This window comes from Carassius gibelio, chromosome B24, assembly GCF_023724105.1.
Source record: "Carassius gibelio isolate Cgi1373 ecotype wild population from Czech Republic chromosome B24, carGib1.2-hapl.c, whole genome shotgun sequence".
NCBI lineage: Eukaryota > Metazoa > Chordata > Actinopteri > Cypriniformes > Cyprinidae > Carassius > Carassius gibelio.
The window spans coordinates 14599756-14616767 of NC_068419.1; the positions used below are offsets into that span (position 1 = coordinate 14599756).

The 17012-nt window shown below is 37.3% G+C and overlaps 1 protein-coding gene across 8 annotated transcripts in view; it reads left to right on the plus strand.

The window, feature by feature from the left end:
• Window positions 1-2384: 2384 nt before the first annotated feature.
• The window catches only part of tmem108 (transmembrane protein 108), a 54721-nt gene continuing 40093 nt past the window's right edge, over window positions 2385-17012 (plus strand). The window contains exons 1-3 of one of the 8 annotated variants that reach the window (XM_052596287.1): window positions 2385-2650; window positions 4308-4383; window positions 4941-4977. In XM_052596287.1, coding sequence (XP_052452247.1) covers window positions 4950-4977 — 28 coding nt within the window. In that variant the 5' untranslated portion in view covers window positions 2385-2650; window positions 4308-4383; window positions 4941-4949. Of the gene's footprint in view, window positions 2651-3939; window positions 4045-4159; window positions 4384-4940; window positions 4978-17012 lie in introns of those variants that run through there. The other 7 variants (XM_052596288.1, XM_052596290.1, XM_052596291.1 and 4 more) reach the window with 7 other exon arrangements.

The following is a 17012-nucleotide window of genomic DNA, read 5'->3' on the forward strand; positions in this document are numbered from 1 at the left end:
GCACCTGTGTTATGCTAGACATTTCTAGACTCTGGTGTACTACCACTTTCTTCCCTGCAGAGGGAGCGTTTTTCACAGAATGGAAGGGTAGTAAGATTCCTGGTCCTTTTATCCTTAAATTACCATGTATTACCTATCATGTACAAAAAGAGTTGTGTTTTTTCCCATCACTAATGGATGAACAAGTACTATTTAAATATAATTAGAAAGAGGCTTAAAGGAATAGTTAACCCAAAAAATTTTAATTCTGTCATTAATCACTCACCCTGTCGTTCCAAACCCCTTCATTCATTTTTTTTTGTTTTTGTTTGCGTCCTAAAAGTATTTTCGTAGCTTCATAACATTGCGGTTGAACCACTGATGTCACATTGGCTATTTTAACAGTGTCCTTACTACCTTTCTGGGTCTTGTTGAAAGTTATAGTTGCGTTACTGTATATGCAGAGTCAGAAAGTGACTCAAAATTTGTGTTCCGAAAACGAATGAAGGTCTTCAGAATGACATGAGGGTTATTAACATGTAATTAATACAAATTGTAATTTTTGGGTGAACTATCGCTTTAACAATTATTTGGCGTAGTCGAACAGAATGTACAGGTGCATGAACTAGACAATGAGAAAATTAACTTGAATTACTTTGAGGTCTCATAAACAGTAATACAGTCTACTTCATTTGATCAATTTAAAAGTGGTTTGTGATTCAGTTTAGCACTGTGTTCGGAGAATCCTGATTATCAGATAGAGGGGAATGAACATTTACTCAAGGTGTTGCTTACAGTCCCTGTTTGTGTAACCCTCCTTACGAAAGACATCAGAATCATATGTGTCCACAGCAACCGTTCCGTTACTAACGGCAACAAGTGCTGCTGTCTGGTATATGTCATAGAACCAATTCATATTGATATTACTTGGTCAAATGCACATAATTTGTTTGAACTCTTTCAGTACTCTCCTATAGTAACAATAGGAATAACAGTTTTTATGTAATTATCAACAACCTTCAACCAACCTTTTTTGTAGTGCCATCTCTTCATATACTACACTATTAAGCTCATTTTAATGGATTTCATTTTTAGTGTTTAAACTGTGCCTACTAGTCTTTGCCCCACTCTTTTCACTCACAATAACAGATTACTATATGTTTTTACATTGAAGTATGCATGAAATCCCTTGATGCCTGTCGCTCATATTCACTTTGTGCCCTTAACTGGATTTGCTTGAGAAGTCTGGTGGCCTATATGGGCATGTAAATGATTTCCCCTGGTCATGGCTAAGCCTGCCACCAGCCGACTACTGAGACTGGGGGGTTAAACCACAGTCTCAAAGCCTCCGGATTACCAAGTTGGATCCCCCATTTGTCACAGAGGGAGGGAGGTGATCGGGTAGGGGGAGGGAAAAGGGCTGTTCTGAATGCCTGTTTCACTTACCGAACACAAATCTGCTAATGTCACTGCACTCTGTGTTTCTGCCTTTGTGTTTCTTTGCTTCAGTCCTGAATGAGTAATAAACCACTTATTTGCCTAAGCTATACAGCACTGGTACTGCTGGCGCAGATAAGGCCTCTTTGCTCCTTACCTGTCTGCAAGACTGATATTGGGACGAGTACAACCTAATGAGAATAAGCCACCCCGCCAGGACCTCAATCTGATAGCAATGCAATGGTGCTCCGGTAATAAGAGGAAGGGTAGCATGTTGTGAGGGTTAGGACCAATGCAGGCCATGGAAAATTCCATATTTCTGTAATGTATGAATTGGGGTTATGCCACAGCAGTTGTATAGAAGTGGAACAGAATGTCCCTTTGTTCTTGTCTAAAATCAGGACACAGTCTATTGTTGCTCAAGACAATGTCAAAAGCTGCTCCTTTGCTCATTCAATAGAAATTTGTAATCAAGTGTACAGAATTTAGTGAAGGAGGTCGTTAGACTGCCTTTTTTCGGATTTCTGTTCATTTGGACAACCCATTTCAATTTTAATTCACAAAAATTCTGGTAAGTTTAATTTATAAGGCTATTTAACAGCAGACTGTGTTCACCCATTTAATTTTAAAAATGAAAAGTGTCTATTTCTGTTTATAACACGTGACATTTCTAATTTCTAGACGTTTCTATTACATTCCTATTTTTATTCCCTGATCTGTGTATAAGCATGTTGTTCTGGTCCTCAGGGCAACCCTGTCATCCTATTGCAGAATAATTCACCCTTTTATTATTATTTATTTAATTTTTTTTATTAACCCTCTCAGCCCACTTTCCCAAATGCTCGCTTGCTGTTGCAGCAATATGTGCTCATTATTATTCTGTGGCCGTATACAGTCTACGAAACCGTCTTAAAGAGCCGATGACCGACACGCACCGTCATCAGCTGGATGAAACCACTCAACCTCCACCTGCTGCTTGTTGCCTTCAGATGACCAGTCGATCATCTAAACAAGCTGTCCTGTGTATCTGGGGAGGTGGGGCGGTGTTGGACTGGATTTAGAGATTTGCTGGATGTTGCAGGGGAGGGTTGGACTGACCGCTCCGCTCATGTGACAGTCTGATACCGTGCGGGAAGCACGTGCGCTTTGCGCGTTTCACTTGGTCCGGTGACGCGGCGACTTTGATGAGCCGGTTCTGCTGGAAGGAACAGGTTTCGGACTAGTCCCAATATAGGTAAACCTAAAAACCTTTCTCTCCAGGTTATTTACTGCCTTTCGCTGTAGGTTTTTGTCTTGCGTACATTGTGACATCGTTAATTACGCATTGGTACTGTAACTTACTGGGTTTTTGAGCTACGATGACACAAGTCTCTTAAAATCATTTGCGAATATGGCATTATTTCTGAATGATTTTTGGGCTTTCCCCAGCCGGAATTCCACTGCCATGAAGGATGCTGTAATCGGACTGTTCAGTGTCTTGATGCGTAACTGATGTTCTACAGAGTCATGGATGCGAATCATTCGGAATCGACTCTGGTTCCCTAACAGTTCCATGAACGATTCTTTAGTCTTTTGGAAAGATAAATATTTAGAGAAAATGGGATTCGTATTTTATTTACTGCCCCCAATGGGATTCGTATTTTATTTTTCTGCCCCCAGCAGTCTCCAAGGGTGGGGGATTTTCAGATTTCACCATACAAAGCTATCACAAATAAAGTTTCTACAATTATTAACATTCAAAATGTTCACAGAAACCTAAGGAAATGCCATTTTATTGCAATTCTATTAAAAACAGGCCAGACCTCTAGTTATTCATTAAACTAAACAAAATGTGGTAGCATAATTTCTTTGCTGAAAAAAAAAACAAACAAACTAGAAATCATCACATAAAATTCTAATGTTTCCTACTTTGAACCATTAAAACCATAAAAATATGTTTTTCTATTGTGTGTTTTGGGACATAATCTATTCAAGATATTGCCTATTGGTTCGACCGATTACCAATATAAACACAAAGCTCCATTACAGTTTTCATTAAAACTAATACAAGTTCGATTATAACCAGTAAAACCATTACACATTTTGTGATGGTGTCTATTGTTTTTTTAAGCAGGGTTTTTCATTTTATGAAAACAAAACTCAAAATGTGTTTCCAACAACTACACGTTGTCCAGCCATTTGGTTAAAGTCTTACAAGCCCTATTCTAGCCTACATTTTAACACAGGAAGGGAAATAACTTGTTGTTTAATGAAGTGCTCGTACTGAAATCGACTGATTCATAAATGTCTTAAATTCAGGGAAATATCCTGCTCATTAGTTGTTGAAAATCGCAGTTGCATAGCCTACATTATCATTTAATGTTAGTAATGTAGCTATTTATTTTAATACACTATACGTAATCACAAGATTCATTCATCTGGAAAGCGGACTACACCTGCCTCGTATGTTTTTGATTCACTAAAAGTCACCGGCTCAAAAGAGTCATTTTGTGTAAGAATCGGATCACACTGGTGGCGCTGTAGATTCAGCAGAGGTGTTGATGTGCTGCGTAATAGAAGTGCAGGAGGATTTTAGTTCGGTTTTCTGTCCGCAACGACGGGAAATACACACAAACGTCATTCAAATCGGTAGGTTCCGGTGTTGTCTAAACAGATCCGAACAAGAACTATCACAACCCTTGTCATAGAGTATAACGGCTCACTCATAAACTGATGCTCATCAGTCCCAATTCTCTCTCGCGCTCTCTCTCTCTCTCTGGTCACACACACACACACACTCGGGTATCAATCTTTATTTATTGTGAGCTGCCGCTGAAGGAGAGTTGGGGACGCTTAACGCTTATTAACGTTACCAGACGTTAACGATCATTGCTTGTGTGTTTCATTGTCAGGATTCTGAGGATTTTACGCTGATAAACATGTTTCGCTACAGGCGTCTTTGATCGTTTTCCATCATATTATTATAAGGTAAGAGACATCAGAGCTTTTCTCACCCTTCCTCTGGAATATTTGCCTTGGTAACATGGCTGCACCAGCTCACGGACTGTGATTTGGGGAAAACATGGCACATTTTGATTTAGTTTCACACACTGAACTATAGACAGAGACTCACGTTAGAGAAAAACTGATGAACGGTTTCATATTCATGCAGATAAACCCTTTATGAAACTTATTTATGTTTGTATGAATTACTCAACTTTTACCAAGCCACTTTTTTATTCTCAAGTGAGAAATAAATTTTAAGCTTAGCAACAGCCCAAAACAAACGTAAATTTTTTTTTTATATATTTTTGCTTTCTTTAATAATAATGCATTTTGGCTTTTACTGTTGTAGTCTAATGCTGTGTCAGAATGAAGTATGTCAGTAAATATGCCCGAAAAAAAGTGATCGGTTCTGCATCACTTCTCAGCCATTTTGTTAAGAGCAATATTGTTTATATAAACAATGATGGTCGATTTCCATCCCAGAACTTAAAAAGCTTCAAACATCCTCTTTTCAGAACTCTATTCTTTCTTCTTTTCAGTTTGGTGGTATGCAAAAAGTCCACTCTGGAATCACAGGTACCTCAGTGGAACATGGGTTACATTAAACATATTCATGTGATCGTTATAACCATTAAAATGAATCCTAAATGATTTGAATTCAAACTAGTGTGTGAATCTTATCTATAGGCCAACTTTATGTGACGTTTTTTTCCCTGGGAATCCAACCTATGACCTCGGCATTGACCATGTTCTTCAGGAACGCCTGCAGAACAGAGTGGATGTTTGCTTTAAGCGGGGTCTCATTCATTAATATTCAGTTCTAAATAATGAGGCGACTCTCTTAAAGCTCGAGGCCGTTAGAAGGGGGTCTTGCCATAAGGATGCTCCATTTGTGAGCACTGAACGTTCCTTTTTTGTGTGTGTTGGCGAACCCACAAAACAGTAAATGTTTAGAAGTGCAGGGTCATTAAAAGTTGGTCGCCAGAGAGCATTGTGAGTGGAATGTTAGTCAAAATCCTTAATAGAGCACCCCCAACTATAGGCTTTGTTCTACAGGACAATTCCCCACTGGTTTGTCCAATGGGGAGGGAGAGGGAGGGAGCAGGGTCTCGGGTCAAGTGGCGAGACACTGACATATGTAGCTGACTGTTTGTTCAGAAAGGGGCACCTGGTGTGGGGCTGCTGAGCAGTGAGTGTCTTGTGAAAAGTGGATGATGATCTTGGATTCATTGGGGGCAAAGGGCATCACCTTTTACCATCCTTTGGTTAACTTGCTGCAGGGCGGCATCCTTATCTGTGTTAGTTTTTCTCTAAACATGGCATTCTTTAAAAATTACCTAAGTGTTTGTGAAAAAAAAAGACAGCCTTGTTTATTTTTGTTTAGATTAGATTGCTTGGGATTTTGTTGGTTACAGACAAGGGTAAAAAAAAAAAAAAATTCTTTTGTGTAAAGAAAATGTCTTTACTTGAATTTTGATTACAGAAATGTACTGTAATTTTATGGTATTATACATTATTTTCTTTATATATATATATATATATATATATATATATATATATATATAGTTGTCCAAATGAATTTCTTAGCAATGCATATTACTAATACAAATTTACGTTTTGATATAATTATAGTTGGACATTTACTAAATATCTTATGGAACATGGTCTTTACTGAAACAAAAAAAAAAAAAGTTTTTTTTTGTTGTTTTTTTTTTTGCATAAGAAAAATGGATTCATTTTGACCTATATAATGTATTGTTGGCTATTGCTACATATATACCGATGCTACTTATGACTTATGGTTTTGTGGTCCAGACTCCAGCGTCACATATTCCTTACTATAATTGATTAATATAATAGACTTTTATCAAAATCAAAACAAATACTGACCCCAAACATTCCAATGATAATTTACATTGATTATGTTTGTTGGAATAGATTTAAATATGATATTTTTTTATCATATATTTTCAAAGAAGCCATTTTAATCTCTTGTTTTTGGGGGGTGATTATGGATGATCCTCCATTACCCTCTTGAATCGGGGTCATTTCAGAGTGACAGTAACCAGACTCACTCATGTGTCAATGGAACACTTGTCGTCATAGCAATCTGCCACCAGACTTCCTGCAATCTTATAGAGTTACATAAAAAAGAAAAACACACCATCCCAAATGAAAACAATCAACATCTGGAAAAAATTCAAGGCCAAACAGGAAGCCTTTAAATCTTATCAGAGACTATCCAGAAAAAAAAGACAATGCTTCCATTCTCATTTTTCTCTTTTGTTTCTTTTAACCATTCCTAGTCTCAATTACAATCCCATATGACCCATGGGAGAATGGCACAGTGTGGTATGGAATGTGTCTCATGGCTAAGTACTCCAGATCTCGAGTACAGTATGTGTTGTGACTGAACTCAGCACTTCTCTGCTCATAGTGCCCAGTAGACAGGAAAAACCCGACACACAGGCGCAGCGGAAGAAAAACCACCCGTGTTCTTTTCCTGGAGAGTGACATGCTCTCCTACGAATGCCACATTATATTATCAGCTACAGAAATGTGTTTCTTCAAAGCCAGAACAGAATAGAGTAAATGAGGTTATAGAAGGGGTAGATGAGGTGTCCGTCACTGTTTGATGTTGGACATTTCCTCCCATTTCCTGTAAGACACTGAAGATTCTATCAGCCTTAGTCGGGCTGAACATTAACAGGGATAGCAAATGGACCGAGACAGTGAAATTCTCAATTTCAAGAAACAATTCAATTAAGTTTTTAAAGGGATAGTTTACCCAGAATATAAGATTTTGTTCATTCGCTTCTGCAAACCAAAACACTTTATTGCACTAGTGAGAAAAATCTATGTTTGAAATACATGTATTTAATGCTACGAATATTACAAATACATTTACATATTTATGTACTCAATAAAAATACCCTGCAACTGTACTTTTGGTATACTTAAATGGTTTGCTAAATTGGAACAACTAATTACTTAATGCACCTTAATAAGTAGTGCTGAAGTGCAACTATAGACATACTGAAGTATATTTGATTGTGCTAAAATGGAAGTATTGCAAGTATACTTCGAAGGGGTCATATGATACGATTTCAAGTTTTCCTTTCTCTTTGGAGTGTTACAAGCTGTAAGTGAATAGATAACATCCCAAAAGTTGCGAAGACTAAAGTCTCAAACCCAAAGAGATATTCTTTATAAAAGTTAAGACTCATTCACGCCCTCCTAAAGCGCCTCGTTTAAACGCCCCCGCGTCTACGTAACAATGTGGGAAGATTTGCATAACGCCACCCAAATGTTCACACAAAGAAAGAAGGCGTACCTTTGATTCTCGCTGTTGCCGCCGCTGCCATGTTTTGGAGATGCGGTTTCGTTGTGAAAGCGAAAAATGCTTTGTTTGGTCTTCCAAAAAAGGACACAACTAGAAATCAGTGGCTAAGTTGTGTTTATAACACACTTCCAGAACAGTTCAACCCAAATATTCATATGTGTGCAGCACATTTTATGGAGGACTGTTTCTTGACGCTGGGAGAGTAGACCACAATACCGGCTGCTCTGACTCACAGTCTGTAAGTACGTTTTCATATGTAAAGGATTTGGCACTGATGATTCAAACGCAAGTTTTGAGGACTGTAGAGCAGCGGTTCTCAATTCCAGACCTCACAACCCCCTATATTTTGTATATTTCTCTAATGGCTTCAGACGTTTGTTCTATTCGAATGCAAGTGCCCTGCGAAGTGGAAATCACAGGATATTTCCGTCATGATTCCAGTTTGACATGAAATACATAAAATTTTATTTACAGAGGTATATGATGTCACACTTCAAAACATCAAAATAACGTGTATACTTCTTTATGGTATACTTCTTACGTTAAGAAACGTAAGTCATGATACTGTTTTTAAGTGGCCTTTTATTTACTTAATATTAAATTAAAATACAGAATAATAAAAAAAGTACTATAACACTACAACTGTGCTTTCAATTACGCCCACTTCTTTTTTCGGATGGCTTCAAGATATCTTTAAATATAGCACACAAGTAAAATTGGATAATTGTTCTGGAGCTTGCCAGCCCTGGTCCCTATTAACTTTCATTGTATGAAAAAAAAAAAAGAGCAGCTTAAACTTTTTACTAAACGTCTCCTTTTGTGTCTAACTGAAAATGATTTGTATCAACATGAGGGTAAATAAATGATCCAAGAAATTATACGTCTAGGTAAAGTGCTCATTCAACCTAATTTGTGATAGTGTCTCAAACTGCTTTAGTATCTCAGATGAGTTTGATACTCTGAAATATTAACACACTGTTTAGAATGCACAGAGTACCGCCTGCCTACTTGGATTTCTCGATGTACTGACATAGCAGGTGTCTTAAATTACCCACAGGGCAGTGCTAAAAGCGACAACAGGTCTTCCCGTGTCCCCGTTGGCAGGAAGGGCAGCGGGGACAGGACAGCCATGGATACAGCCATTACAGCGATTAGAGAGTGAGCTAGGGATGGATGAGGAAGATAAGAGGGAAAGGAGGAGTGGGAGGAGGAGAGGACTGATGGAGCGTGAAGTGTGTAGGGGGAATTCCTGGAATTCCATGACTGCCGCCACTCTGCTTTGGATGCTGTTTCCTGATCCTGATATGCCGCACATTCAGAGACGCACTTAGATATTTTCTTGTTTACAATTATACTAAGAAGCTAACGCAAAAGAATGTTCTGGACTGTCCCTTTTTTAAAGTCATGTAGCTTCTGTTTGGCTTTACAGCAAGGGTTTTATCAATTGATGGCTTCAGGCTGTCAGAGTGAGTTGCTTGGCTTGCCTCTGATCAAAGGTCCTCAGCTTTATTTGGCACTGCTTATTCCAGACTGAACAGCCACTTCAAACAAGGATTTAATAATGTAATAATGAGCATGGTCTTTCTATTCATCAGAATGAAACCCAACGCAACAATGCTTGTAGTGGCTAAGAAAAGTACTTGGGCACACACTGTACATGTGCTGTTTTTTTGCAATGTAGAACAAATATATATATATATATATATATATATATATATATATATATATATATATATATATATATATATATATATACAGTGGGGCTCGAAAGTTTGGGCACCCCTTGCAGAATCTGTGAAAATATGAGTAATTTTCAAAAAATAAGAGAGATCATACTAAATGCATGTTATTTTTTATTTAGTACTGTCCTGAGTAAGATATTGTACATAAAAGATATTAACATTTAGTCCACAAGACAAAAAAATGCTGAAATTATTAAAATAACCCCCTCAAAAGTTTGGGAACCCTTGGTTCTTAGTACTGTGTTCTGTTACCTGATGATCCTCGACTGTCTTTCTGTTTTGTGATGGTTGTGCATGAGTCCCTTGTTTGATCTGAACAGTTAAACTGAGCAGTGTTCTTCAGAAAAATCTTTAAAGGGGGGGTGAAATGTTATTTCATGCATACTGAGTTTTTTACACTGTTAAAGAGTTGGATTCCCATGCTAAACATGGACAAAGTTTCAAAAATTAAGTTGTATGTTTGAAGAAGTATTTTTGGAACAAAAATAGCACCAACAGTCTTAAGATTACAGTATGTCACTTCTTAGACATTCCAAGACCCCCAAAAAAATGGTGATTCAGCATGTTCATTTGGTGGAAACATGTTCTGATCAATGACAGGTTAACACAATGATCTGACAAAACCCAACAAACATGTCCATTTGCTGTTGGTTGGTGCAGTGTGAGTTGACCTATTTAATTCTGCTAAAAATCAGTTTGACACCAAATGTTATATATTTTTGGTACAACAACATTCATGCATTTTTCAGTGTGACTTGGCTGCCCGAAATGCTTAAATACATTTTTAAAGCCACTAAAGACCAATGCAAAATGATAATTTCCAATGTCTAATTCAAATAAATTAATAAATATAGTCATTAGGGACATAGACAGTGTCTTTTTAAACATGCATTTTTAATGACCTGCCCATGATATTCCAATCTTGAGGTTTGTTCAGCATAGGCTACTTGACAAAAATCCACCCTGAAGGCTTTCTTGTCTTGAGTCTTGATCCCCAGGATTGGCTTGGTTTAATTTTCTTTAAAGGAGATTTTATGCTCTGAAGGAGAGTTCAAATCACTTGAAAAACCTCTTTTGCAGATTCTCCTGTAATATAACAAATGTTCCTTCAACATCATCTTCAAAGTGCTGAAATTCTCATACCTCAATTAAACTTCATAAGACCCATTAATGCAAAACATGCAAGTTTGTACCCAGGATTCTTTAGCATTGTAGTTATGTGGGGCAGATGAACTAATAGGATTTACTCTGATTGGGAAGGGGGTGAGGGAGATTGGGAAGGGGGAGGACATCCCGCCTTTAACTCCTGTTGCTTAGTAGCCCACCCAGAGCAGTCACATGATTCTGGCAGGTGTCTAGCACTGATTAGACCTTTAGAAGTGACCAAACCCAGCAAGGTCCACCCAAGCTACAGGGTTATATATGGACTTAATTATAAACAGATCAGACCCCTTGCTAACAAGCTACCTTAGAAATTGCTACTAAAATGTTCTGAAATCACGTCGTGTTGGTGAAGGTGCTATTAAGCTTGACAATACCTCAGTGATTTAATAGCTAGTGCATTTCCAATTATCTGTATTTTAGTGGTAAATAAAACAGTTCAATTTAATTTGTAACAAAAAAATTGGTTGTTTTGCAGATTTTGGTTATTTGTGATGGGTGTGAAGATTTCTAGTGAAGTACATCAGTGGTTTTCATTAAAATGTTTTTCTTCATGGTTGAATTTCACTAAATGGAAGTCAAATTTCATCCCAAAAAATGTTGTTTAGTTCCTTAAAATGGGATTACATAAACCCATTTTTCCCTTCTTTTTAAAATCTGGATCTTGTGTGATACAATGTGTAAACTTTAATCATAGTCCCTGCTGAGGTTCTAGCATATAGAATCATTCCTCGGAGTACAGTTGCTGTATATAGGTCATTATAAATGACAAAAATTCTCTTGGTGAAAAATGATGAAAAAAAGTGATGCTTCAGAAACCATTTGAATATGCTGATTTGTCTCTTAAGAAACATTTCTTCTTATCAATGTTGAAAACAGTTGAGCTGCATAATATTTTGTGGAAACCGTAATTTTTAATAGAAAGGTTTTTTTTCTTGGACAAAAATCTTTTGTAACATTATGAATGTTTTCATTTTGACTTTTGAGCAGTTTAATGCACCATTGCTGAAGAACAAAAATATATAAACTTTTTTTAAAGGAAATTCATTTGGAGTAATCAGGCCTCTTTAAATTCTTAAAACAGATCCTAATACGCTCTTAAGGGCTTTGTATTAAGGCTTTATTTCAAGTATCAACATCAACTTGATCCCTAACATAAGCCTATTAAGACACCATTAAATTGGACACTCACATTACTTTTAAGAAAAACAAACATTGTTCTTTCTGTCCTCCACCTTTTATTCATCTTAAATTCTGCTTCCTCCAAATAACAAGCATCATTGAACATGTTAGACTCTTTGATCATTTTGTCTAGTTGGATCTAGACTAGAGTTTAATGTCAAAGACAGAAAGGCTAATAGTTCTGATGTACCTCTGATAAAATGAATCTCATCTGCCGAGTGTTGGGGGGGAGGGGGGATTCGTTGCTTAATCTTTCAGAAATCAGTTTTCATAAAACTGGCTTAATGTGATCTTGTTTTATTAGGTCAGATTTTAGTTATTTTGGAAGAGCCAAATGTTTGCATTCTGGTCTAGAGCATGTAAACATGTCAACACCAACCCATTGTTTGGTTTGGTTTTGGTTTAAGGGCAGTTAAATTGTAAATCCATGATACCAAGTGATATTTGTGCACATCCAGCATACTTGCTAAAAACTACCTCGAAGCCAGCCATTCAGATTGGAGCTGGTGATTTAAGCATTTTTTGTGCACATTATGCATCTGATGGTTGGTAAACTCTAGTGCAATCTAGAAAAAAAAAGAAGAATTCATGTTGGACTTGGGTTTGAACATCTTGATCTTAAATGTTTATTTTGGCTAACAAATGAGGAAGGAAGCATCAAGCAAGGAAAAGAGAAAGATCCATTGGTGTCGGGCAAACGAGTCCAAACACTAGATTCAGATTACAGGTCATCACAGGTCCTCTTTCAAGCTGTCTTCCTGTCTTTGTTTTTTACTTCTCTTGTGTCACACTTGTCCTAGGTAGTCAGTAATCGACAAACCCTCATATGAAAGGTCAAAGGTCAAAATATTAAGCACTTTGCCAAATACCATAACTAAAGCTAAATATGTTTTTCATTTGTTAAGTCTTATCAGTATATTATAACTTTTAGTGTTACATTATACTCATACTATTGTTCAGTGATTTGAAAACTCAAAACTCCACAATATTTCACTTTGGTGTGTTACTTTATTTGGATATTTATCTTGTTCTCTCGTTCCCTCTTCTCATCCTTCACCGTTTTTCATTCTGTTTGTGAGTATGCAGCTGCATTAATATGGGTGTATGCGTCTAAGAAAGCCATCTCTTTATCGGATACGGTAAACCTGGCTGGTAATGTGAGATGACATTAATATTGAATAAGATAGAGAGAGGAACGTCAGGTAAGAAAATGAATTTCCATATGCAGGGCTGCTGACTATAATAAATGACACTTCCTCACCAGCAATGAGAGACTGTGTATGTTCCTGTGTGAGCAGATCTGTCTGTACTAACTGCATCACCATGGATACAGTGAAGCACTTATGATGAGCTTTAAAGCATGCTGGATTTTCAGTAGCATGAATCACAGATGTTTTGCATCAGTACACATATATATTATTTCATAGTGCTTTTAAAACCCGAGAGGTGCAGATAATAGTGTTTGTCAGGCTTTGGTTGGGGAGACACACACTGATTCACAGTGATTTATGATTGGCACGCAAATGTTATTCAGTGTTTCACGACTTTACACAAGTATGCAACTAATGATTTCATTGAGGCTTGGGATCCATGTTCAAAGATCTTGTTTGAAGTACCTCAGGCTCTTTCTGCTACATGAATTATAAATATGAGTGTAGGCTACATTTCCCTTGTTATGTTTCCCTCGGTTCATACATTTTGTCAGGCGTTTTGGAGCTCAGCTTATGCTAATGCCGCTGCTCTCTTGAACGGTGACTCCCTCAAAAGAAAATAGATGACTTAGCATTTGCTTTTGGTTTGGGAAGTCATAAAACGGCTTAAAGTGTTTGCAGAATTTGCTTTATCAGTGCCAACACACTGGAGATAAGGCACCATCAATAAGGCCCACAAACGGCTGAATCGATGTTTATTTTAGGTGGACTTGAGTCATTTGTTGCTAATGTGCTGAATTTGACTGTCAAGAAATTTTTTTAAGTTAACATGTAGTTATTGAGTTCTGTGACTCTCAAAGCTATTTCTATAAGCTCAACGTAAGCTAGTTTAATAAATGTAAACTAGCTAAAATGTTCTGTTTTTCATCTAATAGAAGAACATTTTTAATGTTGATTCTTTGTATTAACTTTGAAAGTCTTAATTATGGAATTAATGTATAATAGCTTCGTGGTTGACCATAAAGAGTTTATTTGAAACTGAAGCACTTAAGACTTAAAGGGTTAGTTCACCCAAAAATGAAAATTAGCCCATAAATTACTCACCCTCAAGTCATCCTATTTGACTTTCTTCTTTCAAATGAATCCAGTCCGAGTTATTTTAAAAATGGTCTTTTGATTATTTCAAGTTGTTAAATGGCACTCAGCCGGTGTTGCAGTGCAGTGGAATCTATGGCAGCTTTCATTGGCCAAGGCCCATCCATAAGGCCCTTTGACCGACATGTCAAACAACCAATCACAGTTAATTTCGTTCAGCATCACGTTTCGGGCCATGGAAATGTCGCCACAACTACAGACCGGTGAGTAAAACTCTTGGACGTATTTTAAATATTCTGTGCTGCGAACTTTAAATATTTGACATACTTTTCAATATCGAGTGTTTAGTTGATTATGATAAGCCTTTCGTCATAGTTGTAAACTCGATGGCTTTCTTCTTTCGTGAGAGGGTTTGGCGCCACAGCATTTTTGTTTCCAGGCGGAACGTTAAAGAATGCGACACATGCGTCTCCCGGAAATCCTGTATAATTCAACCAATCCGATGACAACTTCGACACTCCTGAAGTGTTTCCACTTTTGTGTCCCATATGCATCAGACGTTTAGCCAACAGTCCATGGGTGTGACGTCTGAAGCTGAAACTACAGTGCTTCAGTCCAAAAGAAATGAAATAAAAAGCACACATCCATAAAAAAAAGCGTCTCACACAGCTCCGGGGGATGATCAAAGTTCTTCTGTAGCGAATCGATGCATTTTTGTAAGAAAAATATATTTAATGTAGCTTGCGCCAACAGTTGTATATGGAAGCAGCTCAGGGCTGATGACAGAGGTCTAATGAAAACCAACATTTGTTTACAGGATCAAAAGAAGCAAAGTTTCCTTACCTTAGCAAAGGAAATCCAGTCTCCTCTTGGCTTACTGTATATCGAAATCCTCTAACATTTTTCTTTATAAATCCTCTATTTGTACTTCTAATTAGTGACTATTGTTTAGTTTTGATCTCTCCACTGCGCTTCCATGTTCATCACTTCTGAGCAGCGCATGCGCAAAGCTGACCTCATGCATCAATCCCCCAGATCTGCTCCAATATACAATAGTGAGCTAGATTAAAGTGATTATGTTTTGAATATGGATATATTTCTTACAAAAAAATTATCAATTCACTACAGGAGGACTTGGTTCACACCCATGGAGCTTTGTGAGACACTGTTATTATTAAGAAATATTAACACAGGGTAGATATATACTGAGAAGCTCAGAAATTGGATGGGATGTGAAACATCGGTTATAAAACCAAGACAGAGAGAGGAGAAAGTGAGGTGCCTACAAATTTAGTACAAGTCTGGAGAGAGGACCAACTCTCTAGGGTAAAGCTTTTGACATTTAACTAGACCAGCCATAAACAGAGCAGAGCAAAGCCATTGACATTCATTCTGTCTGGCAGAGTTTTTCTTTGGCTGATTTCGCTCTGCTCGCCCCACTCTGCTGCAATCTGTCATATTGGACAACACATTCGTCCTCCATGTAATAGGCTGTAATTCACTTTAGAAATTTCCCAGCAAAAAGTCATAAGCGAAGATTTGGTTTTGGTGAAAAACATTCTAATTGTTAAAGTTGCAGCTATGTAAATAAATACTGCATTTTCTGCATGAAATAAACACTAGTGGCACCAAAAAAATAATAATAATTCACACAAATTGCGATTATCAGCAGGTTATCAGTTCATGAAGACTTAATTTTGCATGGTTCCTTCTGAAAAAGTAAACTTGCATGGTAGCTCATCTTGTACAGCACTGCACTTGCAATGAGGAGCACTAGGTTACAAATCTTATGAAACTCAAGTCATGATAAAAGAGCTTAAACGCTTGTAGAAACAAGCTAAAATGGCATGCTTACATTAGTTTCATAATTGCTGCATCATCGATACTTAAGTTAAAACAATTTACATTCACCTATTTTGGATAACACTAAAAACCATTTTGAAGCATTTACCTTCGAAAGTGCCCAAAAACGTGCAATAAGCAATTCTTTTGTATTATGAATAATAAACTGTATAATGGACCATTTAAACATTACCTGTACATATTTTACATTTTTATATAGCAAAATATTTCAGGCAATTAAAAACTACTATCTCTTGGGGCTATTAAGTGTATTTAGCCTGATACTACATTGTTGATATTATAATCCCTGTGGCTTCCACACTGGTAGTATCTTTGGTTAGTTCAGTCCCATTAATAAACTGTGATTCTTTGGTGTGATCACGCATGAGCTAAAGCTACTTTAGTGTAGCGTGCCATTCCATGCTCTGTAACTGTTTACCTATTCATTAATTCATCTGTGACTGATGGGGGCTTGCCAGAGCCCTCCATCTTTTGTGTAATTAAACGGCTCTCTTTATTGAAACCTGTATGCATACACATAAAAACATAAACATACCCCCTCCCCCACCACCATACATTTTGCTATATAGCATCCCCAGTGACCAGGCTAGCATCGGATAATTAACGGGCTGAGTGGTCATGTTGATTGTTTCATTATTCGTGAGAAAAGCATCTGGCAGAGTTGTCAGATTGATGCTGTGGATTTGACATTAATCCACACTAAAGCTGTTTAATAACAGCAGTCAGGATAGAAGACACAAATCAAAAGTCCAGACAGTCTTTAAAGCGTTGCTTTGTTTTAGGACCCAGACGTGATGATGTCAGAATGAGGGTGTGGGCCCTCATGTCCTGGTTTTTTATTTATTTATTTATTTTTTTCATCATTTAATCAAATTACAAAGAATTAAATGATCATTAAGGGTCTGCTTTGGGATTCTAAAGCAGGACAGAGCCGTTTTGTTGCGGATGGCAGTTTGAGTGTTATGTTGGGGTTAATGTGAGTTAACCAGCAAGGCTTGCAACAAACAATACAGAAAGTTGTTCTTCTGAAATGAGCGCACCGACTGAACCTTTATCTGTTAATTAGAATCCCAG